The 17,920-nt window shown below is 47.5% G+C and overlaps 1 protein-coding gene across 1 annotated transcript; it reads right to left on the bottom strand.

The window, feature by feature from the left end:
- Positions 1–16,962: 16,962 nt before the first annotated feature.
- On the bottom strand, positions 16,963–17,571 carry LOC138452782 (octapeptide-repeat protein T2-like). The gene has a single exon (XM_069605122.1). The coding sequence runs from the start codon at positions 17,569–17,571 to the stop codon at positions 16,963–16,965; it is 609 nt and encodes a 202-aa protein (XP_069461223.1).
- Between the last annotated feature and the right edge of the window lie 349 nt (positions 17,572–17,920).

Genomic DNA, 17,920 nt, shown 5'->3' on the forward strand with positions numbered 1-17,920 from the left:
GCGGGAAAGGTAGGAGTTCAGCCAGATTAAGAACACAATACCTCCTAATTTGGATGTGGGGAGCAAACAAAATCAATTCATATCTCGTCAATCGTGCAGAAGTGAGGTGTTGCGCTTGGGTTTTGTTCAATAGAACATCTACAGAGTGAGGCACCATCAGGGTTAGATCATGGCCTAGGACCATTCCCTCACTCTGCTTTACAGACGCGGCAGCAGCAGCGACAGCTTGCAAACATCTTGGCAAAGCGCATGCGACAGGATCAAGGGCGGAAGAGTAGCAACTGCACGGCCTATACTTCCCTCCATGTTCCTGCGTTAATACTGCCAAAGCACATCCATCACATTCATGCACAAACAACACAAAGGCCTTGTTGTAATTTGGTGTACCCAAAACCGGTGCAGAGCATAATGCAGTCTTGAGAAGTTCAAATGATTGTTGATGTTCCGATTTCCATTGCAATAGCGAAGAAATGCCCTTCTTTGTCAAAGCCAACATCGGTTTTATCACTATTGAAAAGTTCAGGATCCATAACCTACAGTAAGAAGCCATACCTATTAAGGCTCTGACTTGCTTCTGTGTATTTGGGACAGACATGCCAGAAATGTGTTTTATTCTTTCAGGTGTCAATCTTCTTCCCTCCTTTGACAGGACGTAGCCTAAATAGGCGACCTCCTGGCAACAATATTGAAAAGTTTTAAGCGAAGCTTTGTGACCATGCTTAGCTAGATGGATGAGCAACAATACAGTGCCCTCTTTACAAGAGCTCTCAGAGTCTGCTGCTGAAAGCAAGTCGTCAACGTACTGAAGCAGCCTACAAGTAGGGGGTAATTCAAGAGTATTAAGCTGTTCTTTCAAGGCCCTACTATAAATGCTAGGACTCTCGGTGTAACCTTGAGGTGCACGAGTAAATGTGAACGAGCATCCCCCTAAGGTGAACGCGAACAAATATCTACTGTCCTTGTGTATAGGAATACTGAAGAAAGCATTCTTCAGGTCCACAACACTGAAGTAAGTAGCCGTAGCTGGAATCATAGTTAATATCGTCGTCATATCAGGCACAATTGGAAATTGCAGAGTGACAACTCTATTGATGGCACGCAAATCAATTATAAAACGAAGCGGAATAGCATTATCGCCTTTTTTGTATACGGGTAAGATCGGACTATTGCACAAACTTTCTGTAATCTCCTCAATCACCCCACGATGCACAAAATCGGAAACAATGCTCTTCAAAGCTCACTTACCTTCAACCGAGATTTTATACTGCGGGATACGTGGCAGCTTAATACCATGTTTGAAGACTATTCTAACAGGCTCAATCTGTAGAACACCGACATCATTGTCGTCAGCTGCCCACAAACACTCTGGGACATTACTGAATTCTGGTGGCAAAGGTCCAGTCAAAAATTGTGAAACAGAAAATTGCTGTGGTGAAATCATAAAACGCACTCCATCAGAACAACAATGAATTACCGCATTTAATTCCTTCAACAGATTCAACCCCAACAAATTCTCTCCACAATTCAAAGTCAAAAGAAATGGACAATGGTCCATAAAGGGGCCCAAAGAAATAGGTACCGGCGAAGAAACCGGACAAACCACTGGTGTGCCAGAAAACCCTACGGAGACATTGGTTTGCCCTGACAGTGGAATGTTTGGAACACGAGAATGATCAATGGAGCACTTCTATGCTCCAGTGTCTATCAAGAACCGATGTTTCCTATTTCCCACTACCATTTCAACGTAGGGACCTTTCTGACTAACGGGAATAGGTGTAGGTTCCAAACCCTGCTTCGGGCAATCCTAACGAAACAGAATATCATCAAGAGGAAGCTCCTCAGAGAGGTAAGCAGCAGAAGGGTGATCGAATATGTTTCTAGGATCCACACTCGAAGTCTGATTGTCCTGTGTAAAAGGTTGCTGAGGATCCTGTGAAAACTGACCTCTACCAGGGCCCCCCACCCCGGGGCGAACTCTGGGTCATCTACCCATACTCCCAAATGTGTTATTCGACCTCTGTCTAAGGACGGGGCATTGTGCACGCCAATGACCCTCCTGGTGACAATAGGCACACTGGTTAATGTTCACAGGACCCAAGGGCACGTTCCCTTGTGGAACATACTGACCTCTAATCTGCGAACTACCCCCTCTGGGGCCTCTAACAATTTGTTGTAACAATACTTTAGTCTTTAAGTCTCCTTTTCTCTTTTCGACTCTATCTTCATTATTGACACGGTTCTCGTAGTACTGAGCCATGTGCAGCACTTCTGATTGGGATTTCGCCTGCCAAGCGCTCTCGGAAAACATAATCTGTGACTGGATGTCAGGCAGCAATTCACACACGAATTTGTCCACAAATAACCTTTTCCCAGACTCTGTGCCTAAATCCTGTCCACTGAAGTCCGAGGATACTTGTTTGAACCGATTAAAGAACTTGGTGGCACCCTCAGATTTTCCTTAGACACAGGCCGTAAGCTTGTCCCAAATAATTCTTTTTTTGGCAATTATAGTTTTTAATTTTGCAATGATTCTGTCAGGCAAAGTGAGTATCACCTGAGGCGGTCTCTCATCAGCTGGTCTTTCCCCGTCAAGCCTAGTTATATTCGCCCACGTATCTCCCAACCCAGGTGCATCATCTATTGTTATAACCTGCTTCCACAAATCTACAGGCAGGAGTACAGGGAATAACAAGTCAATATCACCTAGGGTGAACACTGAGGACTGCAAGACGGACTCTATCTCTTTATAGAATCCTGTCGGATTTTTCCTAATCTCTGGAATAGACTGCCTAATAGTGTTCACTTCCTGTCGCGTAAACGGGACGTGAACAAACTGTGATACATAATGTGCGGGAATGTCCACAGCAGCTATACCTGCTGCAACATTAGCGGCAATCTCTACTTTTGGGACAAATGTCGGAGGTACCTCTCTCATAGGCAACTGAGATATAGGCAACTCCGAACGCTTACTAAGCAACAGAGCTAAGTCGAGCGCTAAAGCAGTCGAAGAAGTGTCAAGTGAAAAAGCTCTCTTATAAATATCCAGTAACTCTGTGGGACAACTAACCTTCTTCCTCACACATTCATCCTGCAGGTACTCTACCATTACCTGAATCACCTTCCTCTGCATTTCTTGTGTATATTGACTGTATGTGTCATATACCTCAACCGCAGTTATCGATAAATCCGAAATCCATCTAATCGCATCACTTGTACAAATTTGTGCTTCCTCAGATGCCCATTTGCGACATGGAAGAAATCGTTTCTGTACATACATACTCTCTTCTTCGTCATCCTCATTCCGTAACTTCTCCAAATCTCTCCTATACTCAAACAACCTCTCGACGTGCTCATGTACTTTCTCCACAGTGTCTCTTGAAAGTGCTAAAGTATTCAGATCCCTCAGCCCTTGTGGGAGATCCACATTATTTAATTTACCCCACATTGCGCATAAATGAATCCCTAAACCTTCAATAAAAACATTTTTCTCAGGATAATTATCCATAATAGACAGTGTGGCAAAAACATTAGCTCGATCATCTCTTTCCATACAATGCTTAGCCCATGCAAACAAATCACGCTTTTTATCTGTAGGGACAGTATTACGATTAACAACCTTCGACCCCGCACCCCGATCAACTATAGTCGGTACAGAACCACTCGGGAGTGGAGGTGCAGGCATATTCAATGAAGATGTTATTACTGGTGCAATGGGAAGAGGTAGTAGAGCAGGCGGAGGAACAACAGCCGGAAGAATAGGAACAACAGGTTGAGCAGGGAGAGCAGGAATAACAGCAGGAAGAGGCAAAGCAACAGGAAGAGGATCATACGGAGGTGGTGCAGAGGCACCAGGCCTTCGCTCGTTTAACAATTTGTCGAGAAACTCGTCAGAAACATGAAGGTCTTTAGAAGGATAGATTTTCTGAATACCGAGTGAGAAAGTCCTATCCATATTCCTAACTGACTCCGACTGTTTGTCCTGATCATATAACCACGGCTTTTCAGCGTTCGTTTTATGACGGCGCGCATGTTTTTCCCGATTCTTAAGCTGCTGCAACGCTTCTTTTTTCCAATTCTGTAGAACATCAAATGCTGCGGGTCTGGCCTTTTTCGTTAACAAGACCGACTCTAAGTATTCAATACGAGGGATCTCAAAACTACCATTGATTGGCCACTGAAGTTCGGAGGCATGTCTGGTTTGTCTGTGCCAAATATCATTAAATACTACACTTCCAATTCCATGTTTACAATACATAGTAAACGCCGGCGACCCCTCCTATGGTGCCGGGCGGCTAAATTCCAAAGATTGTTGATCACTGCGGAATAATGCCCTAAAGCAGCTAGACAATTTCCCAGGCATTTCTTAAATACTTGGTGTTACCTGGTCAATAATTGTGTCTGCAGATACAATGCGCCAAATTCAAATTGTCAGGGTTAAATTAAGTCGGGTCACGACTCACCTGACCAAACCTAAGGAGGACCATACGGTTTATCAAAGAACTTACCTAACGAATATTACCTTGTGTTTGGTGATTTCGGCAAATCTGCCCGCCTCAAAAGTGGACCCTCATCAAGATGCCGTCTCAGACCGCACGGCTATCGTCCAAGGATCGGATCGTGCAGCGCTGAAGAAGTGTCGCATCTCCTTCAGTCGGGCTCGTAGTATCACACCGTCCGATCCCGGTCCGATAGCATGCGTCAACCTTCAATGGTCCGGCATCAATCTTGAGGGTCCCTATTCGGGCGCCAACTGTGAAAAGAGAAAGATAATATGAGGTCGGGAAGCCCAAAGGAAACACACCAAACACCGGTTACAAAGGAACATACAAAGTACTTTATTTTAAGGTCAAGCAGTGACAAAGTCAATGACAGATCGGATAGCTATCGGCCCTCAGTACAACACAACGAACTGCAACGGGGTTCGATGTATTCAGTGAGAGACTGTACATTGGGACATTCAGGTTTATATACATTTCTCCAGCCTGTTGCCCAACTCCTTCGCGGGTTAACGATTCCATGAATGTATTACTGGTCTAGGGTCTCTGCCAGGTCAACGTTTAATATATACATCAGTATGTGCATAGATCAGTTCCGTTGATACAGGTAATCCATTTACACACAGGTCAACAGAAGGACAAGGTCTCAGTTCACGACCCTAACAAGTGGCATGTAGGCAAGTTATACATTAGCTGTACGGAGGTCATGACGACCAGATTCTCTTCGGAATGGCATCGCCCACCATTTTGATGTATAGGGTGACTTTTACGCAGCGAAAGAACCTAAGATGGTGGCTCGATTCAAGATGGCAGCTTACATCAATTTCTAAGGTCAAGACCTTGCCGTAGAGAGTTATTTGCGTATAGTTTTAAGCAACTTGGCGTAGGCCAATATACATACAATCGTTACAATAAGAGGCATAATTTAATATCCAGTTTGACAAGTGGGTCACCTGTAAACCTCTACGGTGGTGCCAACGGAACTGTTCCAGGTAACATGATCTGTACCAGAGGTGAGGTAGTGGATGGTATGGTGGGGTTTTGCATTGTTGGATTGCTTCCAGGAAGAGGCATCTGTCCTGCCTGTGATTGCAAGTACTGCCTGCTAATCTCTTCAGTGCACTCTTTGGACACTACTACGTCTCTCCGGAGAGCATTAGTCTCTTGTCGGGCAGAATGAACCTCGGCACGAAGTTCCCCTAACAATTGGGCCAATTGGTCCATTTCTGAAGTCTCCATGGTGCCCAGGTGGATTAGTTATGGCAGTCTTCGTGTTCTGTTACGCTCACCTGGTATCCACGGGGATGCCATCCAGCCGTAATGGACACTTGTATCCTTCTCAGTGGTTCCCAGATGTGGCCTGTGGGGGAAGGTTCTGCCTGAAATACAGGAGGGCTATGTTCAAGACTGGCCAACTGAGGTAATTAGCCTCCCACCACCCCATATGCCTTCAGCCCCTCTGGGGCCTCGCCTCACCTTATTGTTGAATTGGGTGTGCTCTCCGTCCTGCCTTCTTGGGCGAATGCGATCTAGTTACTTCACTGATGCTGGTCCATTTGATGTCTTTCAGGTAGGTCTTATTGCTGTTTTTTGTATAGTGTTGTTATTCCTGCATGCCTTTCTTGGTTTAATAATTTCTCTTTCTCTTCCTTATGTTTGTGGAGGTTCAGCGTGGCGCATTGGCTGAGTTAGGCTTCACGGTAAATGGTTTGCGCGTGATGAGCGCTATGCGCAGCGCTGTGATGCCTTGCCTTTGCTAGACTGTTTTCTCTTCTTTTCTCATAGGTCGCAGTGTTCTCCCAGGGTGTGGAATTCTGAGGCGATGCTGGCCCGAGGGGCGACCGGCCAGGTAAGCCTTTCGGCGCAGTTCGTAATGTTGTAATGTCTCTAATCCTTGTTTCTTTCCTCTTTCAGATCCGTCGGTCCGGGAGACGCGCTGATCCTAGGAAGCTGTTCGCAGGAGCTGTGGGCGGCTAAAGATTGCAGGTAAGGTGCTGCTGCTAATGATGTTCCTTTTGTCTCCTTGCAGGTGCTGCTTCTCCGAGGTTCGCGGGTATAGCTGGACAAGGTGAGTGTCACGTTGCAAGATTGCAAAGTAACGCGAAGCGTGTTATCCAGTTCGGGTGTGGTTTAAATAGTTTCAAGAAAGTAGTCCAGGTAAAGTAGTCCCTAAACTATCACAACCAAAACCCTATACCACATAGCTTGGTTCCTAGGAGCCAAGCTATGTGGATGCCTCCATGTTGGCTGACAGCTTCAAAATAAAGTAGTCCCCTGAGCACATGTCTTTTCACAGTGTATGAGCCTGGCGCCATAGGCGCCACGACTGGCTCCAAGAGGGCCTAGGAAGCGGATGCCAAGGCTTGTTAGAGACCCGAGGCCACATCTCTCCTGGCCTATGGGCTTGCCAGAGGGGTTCTGGGATGTGGGTCGTGACAGCAACCCAATGTACAGCAGCACTAACCCTACTGCGCCAGGATGGACATCGAGAATCGAGAATCTATTACATTCGATCTCATCAAAGCTCTTCAGTTTCGACTAATCTTAGGGATGCCATGGTTAGTAGCTCACAACCCTCTAATAGATTGGCCTTTTCCGATGAGTGTGCTCACACCTGTTATTACCAAGAAAAGGGGAAAACAGACTTAAGTACATCTGCTACTCCCAGTACGGCTGCGATTGTATTAGGTGTGACTAATACTCTACCAAATGAATTCCAAGATTTTCAAGACATGTTCCAGAAAGAAAAGCCAATACTCTACCACCGCACAGGCCCTACGATTGTCAGATCGACCTCATACCTGTTGCACAAACTGCTTGTGGTCAAATCTATGCACTTACTGAACCAGAAAACCTCCATTTGAAACCTTTTATTGATCAGTACCTGGCAAATGGATTTATCCGCCCATCTAAATCACTGGCAGCCAGTCCCTTATTCTTCGTACCAAAGAAGGAAGGAGATTTGAGGACTTGCATCGACTATCACGCATTAAACCAGATCACAGTAAAAAAGTGTTATCCACTGCCCCTTATTCCCGAATTATTGGATCAAGTCAAAGACGCCCAAATCTATACCAAACTGGACCTTACGGGGTGTACCATCTTGTTCGAGTGAAGAAAGGAGACAAATGGAAAACTGCCTTTCGTAGCAAATACGGCTTGTATGAATACCAGGTAATGCCTTTTGGACTTTGCAATGCTCTTGCTGCATTCCAGTACTTTATGAATTATCTTTTGCTGGAGTTAATCGACGTTTGCGCCCTGGTTTACATTGATGACATCTTAGTGTATTCTTCTACAAAGGAAGACCATATCAGGCATGTCCGCTCCATCCTTACTAAACTCTGCCAACATAAATTGTATGCTAAACTCGAAAAATGCTCTTTTCATCTCACTGAAGTGGAGTTCCTCGGTTTTATCCTCACACCAAAAGGTATCAGAATGGATCGGCACAAGGTAGATGCCATTCTTAACTGGCCGTCACCAACTTCATTTAAAGGAATCCAGAGTATGTTGGGCTTTGCAAACATTTACATCCGATTCATCCCAGATTTTTCCCAAATAGTGCATCCAAGACCGAAGAAGCAGAGAAGGCCTTTCAAGAACTTAAGAAAAATTCACTTCTGCTCCAATTCTACGGCATCCTCCCCCAGACCTCCCTTATATAGTTGAAACAGATGCCTCTAGCTGTTCTCTCACAAAGGGACCCAGGAACTGGCCAGTTACACCCCGTGGCCTTCTGATCACAAATATTCTCACCTCCCAAACTCAACTATGCTATCACAAACAAAGAACTCTTGGCTATAAAATCAGCTTTCAAGGCATGACAACACTATCTCCTTGGTGCTAGACATACTGTTATGGTCATAACTGATCATCAAAACCTGCAACACCTAAAAACAGCAAAGGCTCATTTATCCCGTCTACTGCGGTGGGCTCTTTTCTTCGCTGAATATAACTATGTGATTACCTACCGGCCACGAGTCAGAAACGGAAAGGCTGACGCCTTGTCCCGCATGGGTGTTGATGAAAAGGTATACATAACTCCAGATCCAGTAGCCATCATTCCAGAAGACAAACTCCTGGGTCTTACGTCAAAATTGACACAGGGTGAACTCCAAAACAAGATCCAACTCTTAATGGATCCCACTTTCTCCCAAGAGTGGTGTACTCAAGGAGAACATTACACCATTAAAGACAGTTACCATATTTTAGGAACTGTCTATACTTGCCAAGTAAAGATTTTCAAGAGCAGGTTATTTCGGGTTATCACGACTCCCTGATTGAAGGTCATCCTGGAATTGCCAAAACTCTAGCTAAAGTAAAACAAAATTATTGGTGTCCCACATGGCGTAAAGACATCATACAATTTATCCAATCTTGCAGTGTGTGTGCACAAAACAAGCCCCAAAAGCAGAAAACAGCTGGTCTTCTCCATCCATTGGAAATTCCTCCTGCACCATGGCACACACTGTCCCTTGATTTCATCACAGATCTACCTCCCAGTTAAGGATTCAACACCATCTTAGTAGTTGTAGACTTGTTCTCTAAAATGGCACACTGTATTCCATTTAAGGGTCTTCCAAATGCATCCAATTTAGCAAAGGTATTCCTGGAGGAAATCGTACGGCTACATAGCTTTCCATGGGTCTTGATCTCAGATCGAGGTTGTCAGTTTGTATCCAACTTCTGGAGGAAATGCTGTTCAATGGCCCAAATTGACATTCTGTTACGCTCACCTGCTATCCACAGGGACGCCACCCAGCAGGGTTACTCGCTGGTATGCTTCTCAGCTTTGCCCTGATGTGGTCTGCGGGGAAGGTTCTGCCTTGTGGTAGAATTAGCCGTGCTCTCTGTCCTGCCTTCTTTGCAGGGGCGCGTTGTCTTTCATGGGCGAGTGCGGTCCAGTTACTTCACTGACGCCAGCCCGTTTGATATTGTTCAGGCAGGTCTTATTGCTGTTCTTTAGTTTTGTAGCTATCCTGCATGCCTTTCTTTGTTTAAAATGTCTCTTTTTTCTCCCTTAGGTATGCGGAGCTTCAGCGCGGCAAACTGGCTTGGTTGAACCCCGCTGGTAAATGATGGCACATTAAGAGTGCTATGATGCGGTAAGTAAGCGCTATGCGCAGCGCTGCAAAGTCGTGCCTTTACTAACCTGTGTTTTCCTTCCTTGTAGGTCACAGTGTTCTTCAGCGCGAGTGGAATGTCCGGAGTGGTGCCAGCCGAGAGGTGACCAGCCAGATAAGCCTTTTGAGCAGTTCGTAATTTGTAAATATCTCTACAGCTTTCTTTAATGTTGCCTCTATCTTCCTCTTTCAGGTCCTCCTGTCCGGGTGGCGTGCAGATTCGAGGAAGCTGTTCTCAGTAGCTGCGAGTGTTTAAAGATGAAGACTGCAGGTAAGATGCTGCTGCTAATGATGTTCCTTTTGTCTCCTTGCAGGTTCTGCTTCTCCGAGGTTCGAGGGAATAGCTGGACACGGTGAGTGTCACGTTGCAAGCTGCAAAGTAACACGAAGCATGATCTGCAGTCAGAGTGTGGTTTATATAGCCCAGGTAAAGTAGTACCAGGGAAAGTAGTTCCAGGCCTGCCACACCCAAAACACTAGACCACATAGCTTGGTTCTTAGGAACCAAGCTATGTGGATGCCTCCATGTTGGCTGACAATACAATAAAGTAGTTCCCAAGCACATTGCTGTTCATGGTGTATGAGCCTGGAGCCAGGACTGGCCCCATGAGGGCTTTTGAAGAGGATGCCAGGCTCTAGAGGCCCGAGTCCTGGCTCCACCTGGCCAATGGGTTTGCAGAGGGGGTTTTGGGCGAGGGTCGTGACACATTCGACTATCCACAAGTCACCATCCACAAACAGATGGCCAAACAGAAAGAACAAACCAAACCCTGGAGCAATACTTACGTTGCATGTTGCATCAAGTGGAAAGAAATAGGAAGGACTTGTTATGGATAGCTGAATATGCCTATAATAATTCATTACACACCAGCACTGGACAAACCCCTTTCTACACTATGTATGGTAGTCATCCACATACTTCAGAATTGGATCTCCCAAACCCTTTGGAAATGCCAGCGGTTAAAACCCTACATACTATACAGACACAAGAATTTTGCTGACCAACATCGTAGTAAAGCCCCTGACTATCACATTGGAGACAAGATCTGGTTAGCATCAAAATATGTGCCCATAAAATGGACTCAGACCTTTCGTCCCCGATATCTGGGACCTTATTCTATTGAATCCATAATAAATCCAGTGGCAGTTAAATTAGCCCTACCACCCACTATGCAGATTCATCCTGTGTTTCACGTATCACTCCTGAAACCAGTACAACCCGGTACTCAGGTTAAAACACCACAAAAACAGTATTATTTGACGGAGAACCAGAGTTTGAAGTAAAGGATATCCTAGACTCAAAATACACCAGATCCAAACTATACTACTTAGTTGATTGGAGGGGATACGGCCCTCAAGACAGATCATGGGAACCTAGTGAATACATCCATGCACCTCGCTTAATTAAAAAGTTCCATCAGAATTACCAAGCCAAACCGGGACCAGGCAGAAGTGCCACCATGAGAAGGGCCTTGAGGGGGAGTGCTGTCATTACCCTTGCCCCTGGCCCTCACTGGCAAGCCAGCCTTTCAGATAGGGCCAGGTCAAAGGCCTTAAAACCTCCTCCAAGACTCTCTTGGAGTCAGTCCTGGTGCCTTTGGCGCTAGCCTCATAACCATCATGAAGACCAACATTAGAATGGGACTATTTACTTGGGACTATTTAACTTGGGGGGGGGTTCAGCCAACATGGAGGCACACACATAGCTCAGTTACAAGGAACTGAGCTATGCGGTCTAGTCTTTTGGGTGTGGCAGGCCTGGGACTACTTTACCTGGACTAATTTGGGTGTGGCAGGCCTGGGACTATTTTACCTGGACTACTTTACCTGAGACTATTTAAACCACACCCAAACAGCAGAACATGCTTTGGGTTATTCTGCTGTGGGCAGCGTAACGCTCACCGTATCCAGTTCTTTGATGCCAGCTTACCTGAAACCAAGGACCTGCAGAGAGAGAAAGAACACTATGAAACTTACCTGGAACAGTATCCTGTCTTCAATCCATTGCTGACTTCAGTTCCACTCACCTGAAGGTACAAACTCCATCATCCGGCACCGCATGCATCCTGGGATACCATAACCTGGAAAGAGGAGAAAGAAAGACAGCATTAGTAAGCGTTTACTCACGTTTCCTCCCGAATGAAGAAAACCACACAATTCTTACCTGGGTGGTCATTGCTGGACCATTACGGCACTCGGCGAGGAACATCGCAACCTGCAAGGAGAGGAAAGACACAGGTTAGCAATATAAAAGGCGAAACAGTGCCGCGCATCGCACATTACTCACCGGACAGCATCGCGCACATCGCGCTTTCGCCTACCTGCCCATGCTCATCTTCAAACTGCATGACAACACCAAAATACCTTTCCATACCTAAAAGGAAAGAAGCAAGACATTATTATTGGAACTAAGAGGAACATAAGAACTGCATATAAAGACTGTAAAGCTGCAAACCTACGTAGTCGCAGCAGGCCTGGATTCCCACAGGGGGGCTTGCACCAGTGAAGTAACTTGGTCGCTGCTCACCCCCCACATCTACGCGCCCCTGCCATGAGGAGCAGGACGGAGAATCCACCTTTTACAATATTAAGGTGAGGAGAAGGCCCAAGGGGGAGGAATGAGTTGAGGCCAAGAGAGGTGGGAAAACATAAAGACAATCTGGTATTGAATCCAGCTCTCCTATATTGCAGACCCATCTTTAACGAGAGGCCTTACCAAGGGACAGGGAGAGGGTTCGAGAGTGCAAATCATCCAAACAGGGCTGGGTGGCGTCCCTGTAGATACAAGGTGAGCATAACACCTAGTTGTTCTGTAGAGATCATTGCATTTTGTGTTGCCACAACATTGGGTTCTGATGAATTTTATGATTTTCCTATTTTATTAAATAATAAATTAATTAATATCTTATTGCTACACACCGGCCTGGCTCCTAGTCCATTGTGACACAGGGTGCTGGTGGAGGGTGGGTGCGAGACGGGTTGGAGGCCTACTCAAAAGAATCTGTAGTATATTAAAGGGGGAGTTCCTTAGCTGGTGTATGCCATGTAATAAACTGACACCTGTGCCAGTGCCTTCTCCACACCCTTATATGCCCTTATACGCTCACATGACCTTCCCTGCTAGAATTCAACATCTTTCACACACGTCCATTCACAGATCACAAAGACCTCGGCTGCTCTCCTTCATAGACTCGACTCTGGAAACACAGATCTGGCCATTTGTCTCACTCTACAGGGCAGGTTTGCCACACTTGGAGCATCTAGGGTTGTACTGGTTTGCACATTTGGATCCCAGCCTTTTTTTACCAGTCTGCCCTTCCCCCTCACCCCCTATCGTCCTACCTCGCACACAACATGTGAACCTTTTCCTCAATGTGCCTTCCAGGATCTCAGACCATGCAGCATTTCTTTCCTGTCTTTCTGTCTCTGTCTTCCTCTCTTCAGCCCCTTCTCTCTGTCCTCACCCACTGTAACGGCCACCATCTCTTTCCTCATCTCCCCACCAGCCAGACTCCTCCTGCATCACAATTCCCCTATCCCCCTCTCTCTCTCTATCCACTCTGGAGCTACACAATCATCACTCTGTGCCCCATCTCCTTCTTGCCCTCTGTCATCCTTCACATCAGCCCCCACACTTGTACTTCCACTCCCCAGACCTTCACCTCCTCACTTGCTGTCCTTTCTCTCCCCTGCATCCATGGGTGCCCCAAAGGAACACATGACATCTGACAGTGGGTGTGCAGAACTTGTATGCCTGCAATCAGTGGCAGACTTGTGCCTGCATCCCGGGGATGACTGACACCTGGTTCCAGAGTGCATGCATGCTGTGCTTGAAATGTGTTAGCTTCACTGCCAGTGATTTCTCTGTCAATGAGTTGTGATGTTGTAAGGTTGATAGTTGCTCTTTTTCTTGTTAAATGTCATCAAAAGCTGTGTTTCTCTAATGTAATATTGCTGGTACACCCATGGTGTTGAGTGTTTTGAATGTGCGTATTCTTCGGGAGATGTTTGTCGGATGGACAGGTATCAGAGTGCGTGATGTACCTTGCAGAGCCAAGGACATGTGTGATGTTGATAGGGTGACATATTGCTAGCAAAGTGAGAGACATGCCTTTTGCTCTGTGTGTTATGTGCACATTATTCCTAATGTTGTACGGTTGTTAAATTGAGTACCTTTGCCACTAGGATCTGCTTCTCCCTGTTCTGATATTCAATATCAGAAAACCACAGGAAGATTCTCTGGTGATTTTAATGATGACTGAGAACACTCCTGTCATCAAGATGTGTGTACGAGATGGTGGTTAGGTACAGGTGTCTTACCTACTTGTTGATAACTTGTTGATAATTGTGAAGGTATGTAATCCTTGCCATGAACCTTGTCTGATCATATGAAAGCTTTTGAGGAAATGCCCTATTTCGGACATTGTTGTCAGCCCAGAGGGCATAGGGATGCCAGGTTTAGACCTTTGGGGGCACCGTCGCAGTAAATGGATCTGGGCGATTGGCAATGAGGAAGCCATGAGAAATTCCCAGCGAGTGCCACCATTATTGGGAGAGGAGGAGATAGGGAAGATCACAGAATTCATATGAAGAGTCCATAGATCTAGCGAAGAAACGACAAAGAGGATGTCGGTGAGGGTCTATCTGGAAGAAGTATTGGAGTAGGTGTCGACGATAGGAAAACCAGGGTTAGAGGCCAAGATATCCTTTTTGAACTTCTTCCTACCAGACCTAGTGGGAAGGAAAGCATAGTCAATGGAGAAGCAGTTGGAAAAGATAGGAGAACAGAAAGTGCCATGGGGGTGGAAGCGAGGAGAGGATGGAGAAACTGGGGGGGCTAAGGCCCTTCCCTATGGTGTCATGAAGTGGTGGGAATGAACCCCGTTGCTGAGTAGTCCATGGGAGTTTGGTACCACCTGCCCTTGGTTTGGGGAATTTTCCTTCCTGGGTCAGCCAATCTGGATGAAGAAAGGTCCATGGGGTAGCAGTTAGGGGGTGTTTGGTTGAATGGGCCAAGCTTATGGTCCACTCTCTCTATTAAGTGCCCGGAGCCTCAGATGGTCCTGCCCTTCTAAGCACTAGATCAACTAGCTAATGCCTCCTTTCAAAGTGGGGTTCCCGTCCCTTTCCTTCTGGGTTTCCAATTGCTGATGATTTCCACCTGCTCCTAGACCACGTTGGTTCCTTCATAAAATCTCCCACTCCTCCAACAATTGTTCTCGTACATCTACCTCCACCTTCCTGATGTCACACACCTCCTTTCTGATCTACTTGTCTCAAACCTCCCCTGGCAATCTTCCTACCTTCCTTTTAATTCTCAAACGTCTTCCTTCAACTTGCTGACCACTTGCAACAACCTCCATGTACTACCCAAACTCATCCTTACATTTCACAGTCTTCGCCAACAACTTCTCCATCTTCTCTTTAACTATCCCAACCTCCTCCATCGATTTTCCTCTACCCTCTAGATGGTAATCCCTCCTTCAATCCTTCTCTTCCTCACACCTCCAACAGTCCTGATGCTGCCTTCCTCTGCTCCTCTTTCCTTAATTTCATCCAATCCGCTCAATGTTAATCCTTCCCCCTCTCCTCAAATACTCTCCCCCAACATCCTTCCTGCTACTGCACGCAAGTTCTCTCTCTGCCTCCTTCTCCGCCACATTCTGCACCTCCAGCCTCCTCCTCCTAGCTCCATTCTGCTGCTTCAGCCTCTTACCCTCTGCTCCATTCTGCTCCTCCAACCTCTCCTCTTCACTCCATTCTGCTCCTCTAGCCTCTTCATCGCCACTCCATTCTATTCCTCAATCTTCCTCCTCTCTGCTCCATTCTTCTCTTCCAGCCTCCTCCTCTCTGCTCCATTCTGCTCCTTCAGCCTCCTCCTCTACGCTCCATTCTTGTCCGCCAGCCTCCTCCTCCCCGCTCCATTCTGCTCCTCCAGCCTCCTCCTCTCCGCTCCGTTCTGCTGCTTCAGCCTCTTCTCCTCTGCTAGATTCTGCTCCTCCAACCTCCTCCTCTCAACTCCATTCTGCTCCTGTACCCTCCTCATTGCCACTCCATTCTGCTCCTCAAGCCTCCTCCTCTCCGCTCCATTCTGCTCCTCTAGCCTCCTACTCCCGCTCCATTCTGCTGCTTCAGCTTCATCCTCTGTGCTTCATTCTGCTCTTCCAACCTCCTCCTCCTCTTCACTCCATTTTGCACCTCTAGACTCCTCCTCTCCACTCCATTCTGCTCCTCCAGCCTCCTTCTCTCCACTCCATTCTGCCTCTCCCTCTCCGCTCAATTCTGCTCCTCCAAACTACTACTCCAGCTCCATTCTGCTACTCCAGCCTCCTCCTCCTGTCCGCCCCATTTTGCTCCTCTAGCCTCCTCCTCTCTGCTCCATTCTGCTCCTCTAGCCTCCTTCTCTGCACTCCATTCTGCTCCTTTTTCCTCCCCCTTTCAGCTCCATTCTGCTCCTCCAGCCTCCTCCGCTCGGCTCCATTCTGCTCCTCCAGCCTCCTCCTCCCGCTCCATTTTGCTCCTCCAGCCTCCTTCTGTGCACTCCATTCTGCTCATTTTGCCTCCCCCTCTCGGCTCCATGCTGCTCCTCCAGCCTCCACCTCTCGGCTCCATTCTGCTGATCCAGACTCCTCCTCCCACTCCATTCTGCTCCTTCAGCCTCCTCCTCTCCGCTCCATTCTGCTCTTTCGGCCTCCTCCTCTCTGCTCCATTCTGCTCCTTCAGCCTCCTCCTCTCAGCTCCATTCTGCTCCTCCAGGTTCCTCCTCTCCACTCCATTCTGCTCATCCAGCCTTCTTCTATCTGCTCCATTCTGCTCCTCCAGCCTCCTTCTCTCCGCTCCATTCAGCTCCTCCAGGTGCCTCCACTCTGCTCCATTCTGCTCCTCTGCCTCCCTCTCTCCGCTCCATTCTGCTGCTCCAGCCTCCTCCTCTGTGCTTCATTCTGCTCCTCCAGCCTCCTCCTATCCACTCCATTTTGCTCCTCTAGCCTCCTCCTCTCCACTACATTCCGCTCCTCCTGCCTCCTTCTCTCCACTCCATTCTGATCCTTCTGCTTCCCCCTCTGCGCTCCATTCTGCTCCTCCAACATCCTCCTCTCCATGCCATTTTGCTCCTCTAGCCTCCTCCTCTCTGCTCCATTCTGATCCTCCAGCCTCCTTCTCTGCACGCCATTCTGCTCCTCCAGCCTCCTCCTCTCCGATCCATTCTGCTCCTCAAACGTCCTCCTCCCACTCTATTCTGCTCCTTCAGCCTCCTCTCTGCTCCATTCTGCACCTCCAGCCTCCTCCTCTCTGCTCCATTCTGCTCCTCCAGCATCCTCCTCCCAATCCATTCTGCTTCTTCAGCCTCCTCCTCTCTGCTCCTCCAGCCTCCTCCTCTTCGACTCCATTCTTCTCCTCCAGGTGCCTCCTCTCTGCTCCATTCTGCTCTTCAAGCCTCCTCCTCCCTGCTGTATTCTGCACCTCCAGCCTCCTCCTCTCCACTCCATTCTGCTCCTCCAGCCTTCTTCGCTCTGCTCCATTCTGCTGCTTCTGCCTCCTGCTCTATGCTCCATTGTGCTCCCCAGCCTCCTCCTCTGTGCTTCATTCTGCTCCTCCAGCCTGCTCCAACATGCTCCATTTTGCTCCTCTAGCCTCCTACTCTCCACTCCATTTTGCTCCTCCTGCCTCCTTCTCTCCACTCCATTCTGCTCCTTCTGCCTCCCCCTCTCTGCTACATTCTGCTCCTCCAAACTCCTACTCGCCGCTCCATTCTGCTCCTCCAGCCTCCTCCTCCTCTCTGCACCATTTTGCTCCTCTAGCCTCCTCCTCTCTGCTCCATTCTGCCCCTCCCGCCTCCTCCTCTCTGCTCCATTATGCTCCTCCAGCCTCCTCCTCCTGCTCCATTCTGCTCCTCCAGCCTCCTTCTCTGCACTCCATTCTGCTCCTTTTGCCTCCCCTCTCTGCTCCATTCTGCTCCTCCAGCCTCCTCCTCTCCGCTCCATTCTCCTCCTTCCACCCAATTCAAATATCAGTAGCTGTAATATTAGAGGTGAGTGCAAATGTTGAGGCCTGCTTCAGTTAAGTTACATATAGGTCCCATCCTAATCTGCTGGAGTACCCACACATGGCCGGGGACTGGGTAAGGGTCGGGTAGCGATATATCTGGTGGGTGTTTGTCACGTGCAACAGCCAAAGACTTTGCCTGTTTAAAATGTTGTTGGCAACACAAAGGGGAAAAAGGATAATTTTCGATTTTTTAAATGTTTTGGGAGAAAGGGAAGGCATGAGTGTGGGCCTAAAAAACGCACACCATCAGAA

The sequence above is a fragment of the Ambystoma mexicanum genome, chromosome 4p (genome assembly GCF_040938575.1).
Source record: "Ambystoma mexicanum isolate Mex_15411 chromosome 4p, UKY_AmexF1_1, whole genome shotgun sequence".
Taxonomy (NCBI): Eukaryota; Metazoa; Chordata; class Amphibia; order Caudata; family Ambystomatidae; genus Ambystoma; species Ambystoma mexicanum.

What these genes read in the sequence shown, in the direction of transcription:
- LOC138452782 (XM_069605122.1), bottom strand. Translation starts at nt 17,571, where the DNA reads ATGGAGCAGAGAGGGGAGGCAAAAGGAGCAGAATGGAGTGCAGAGAAG.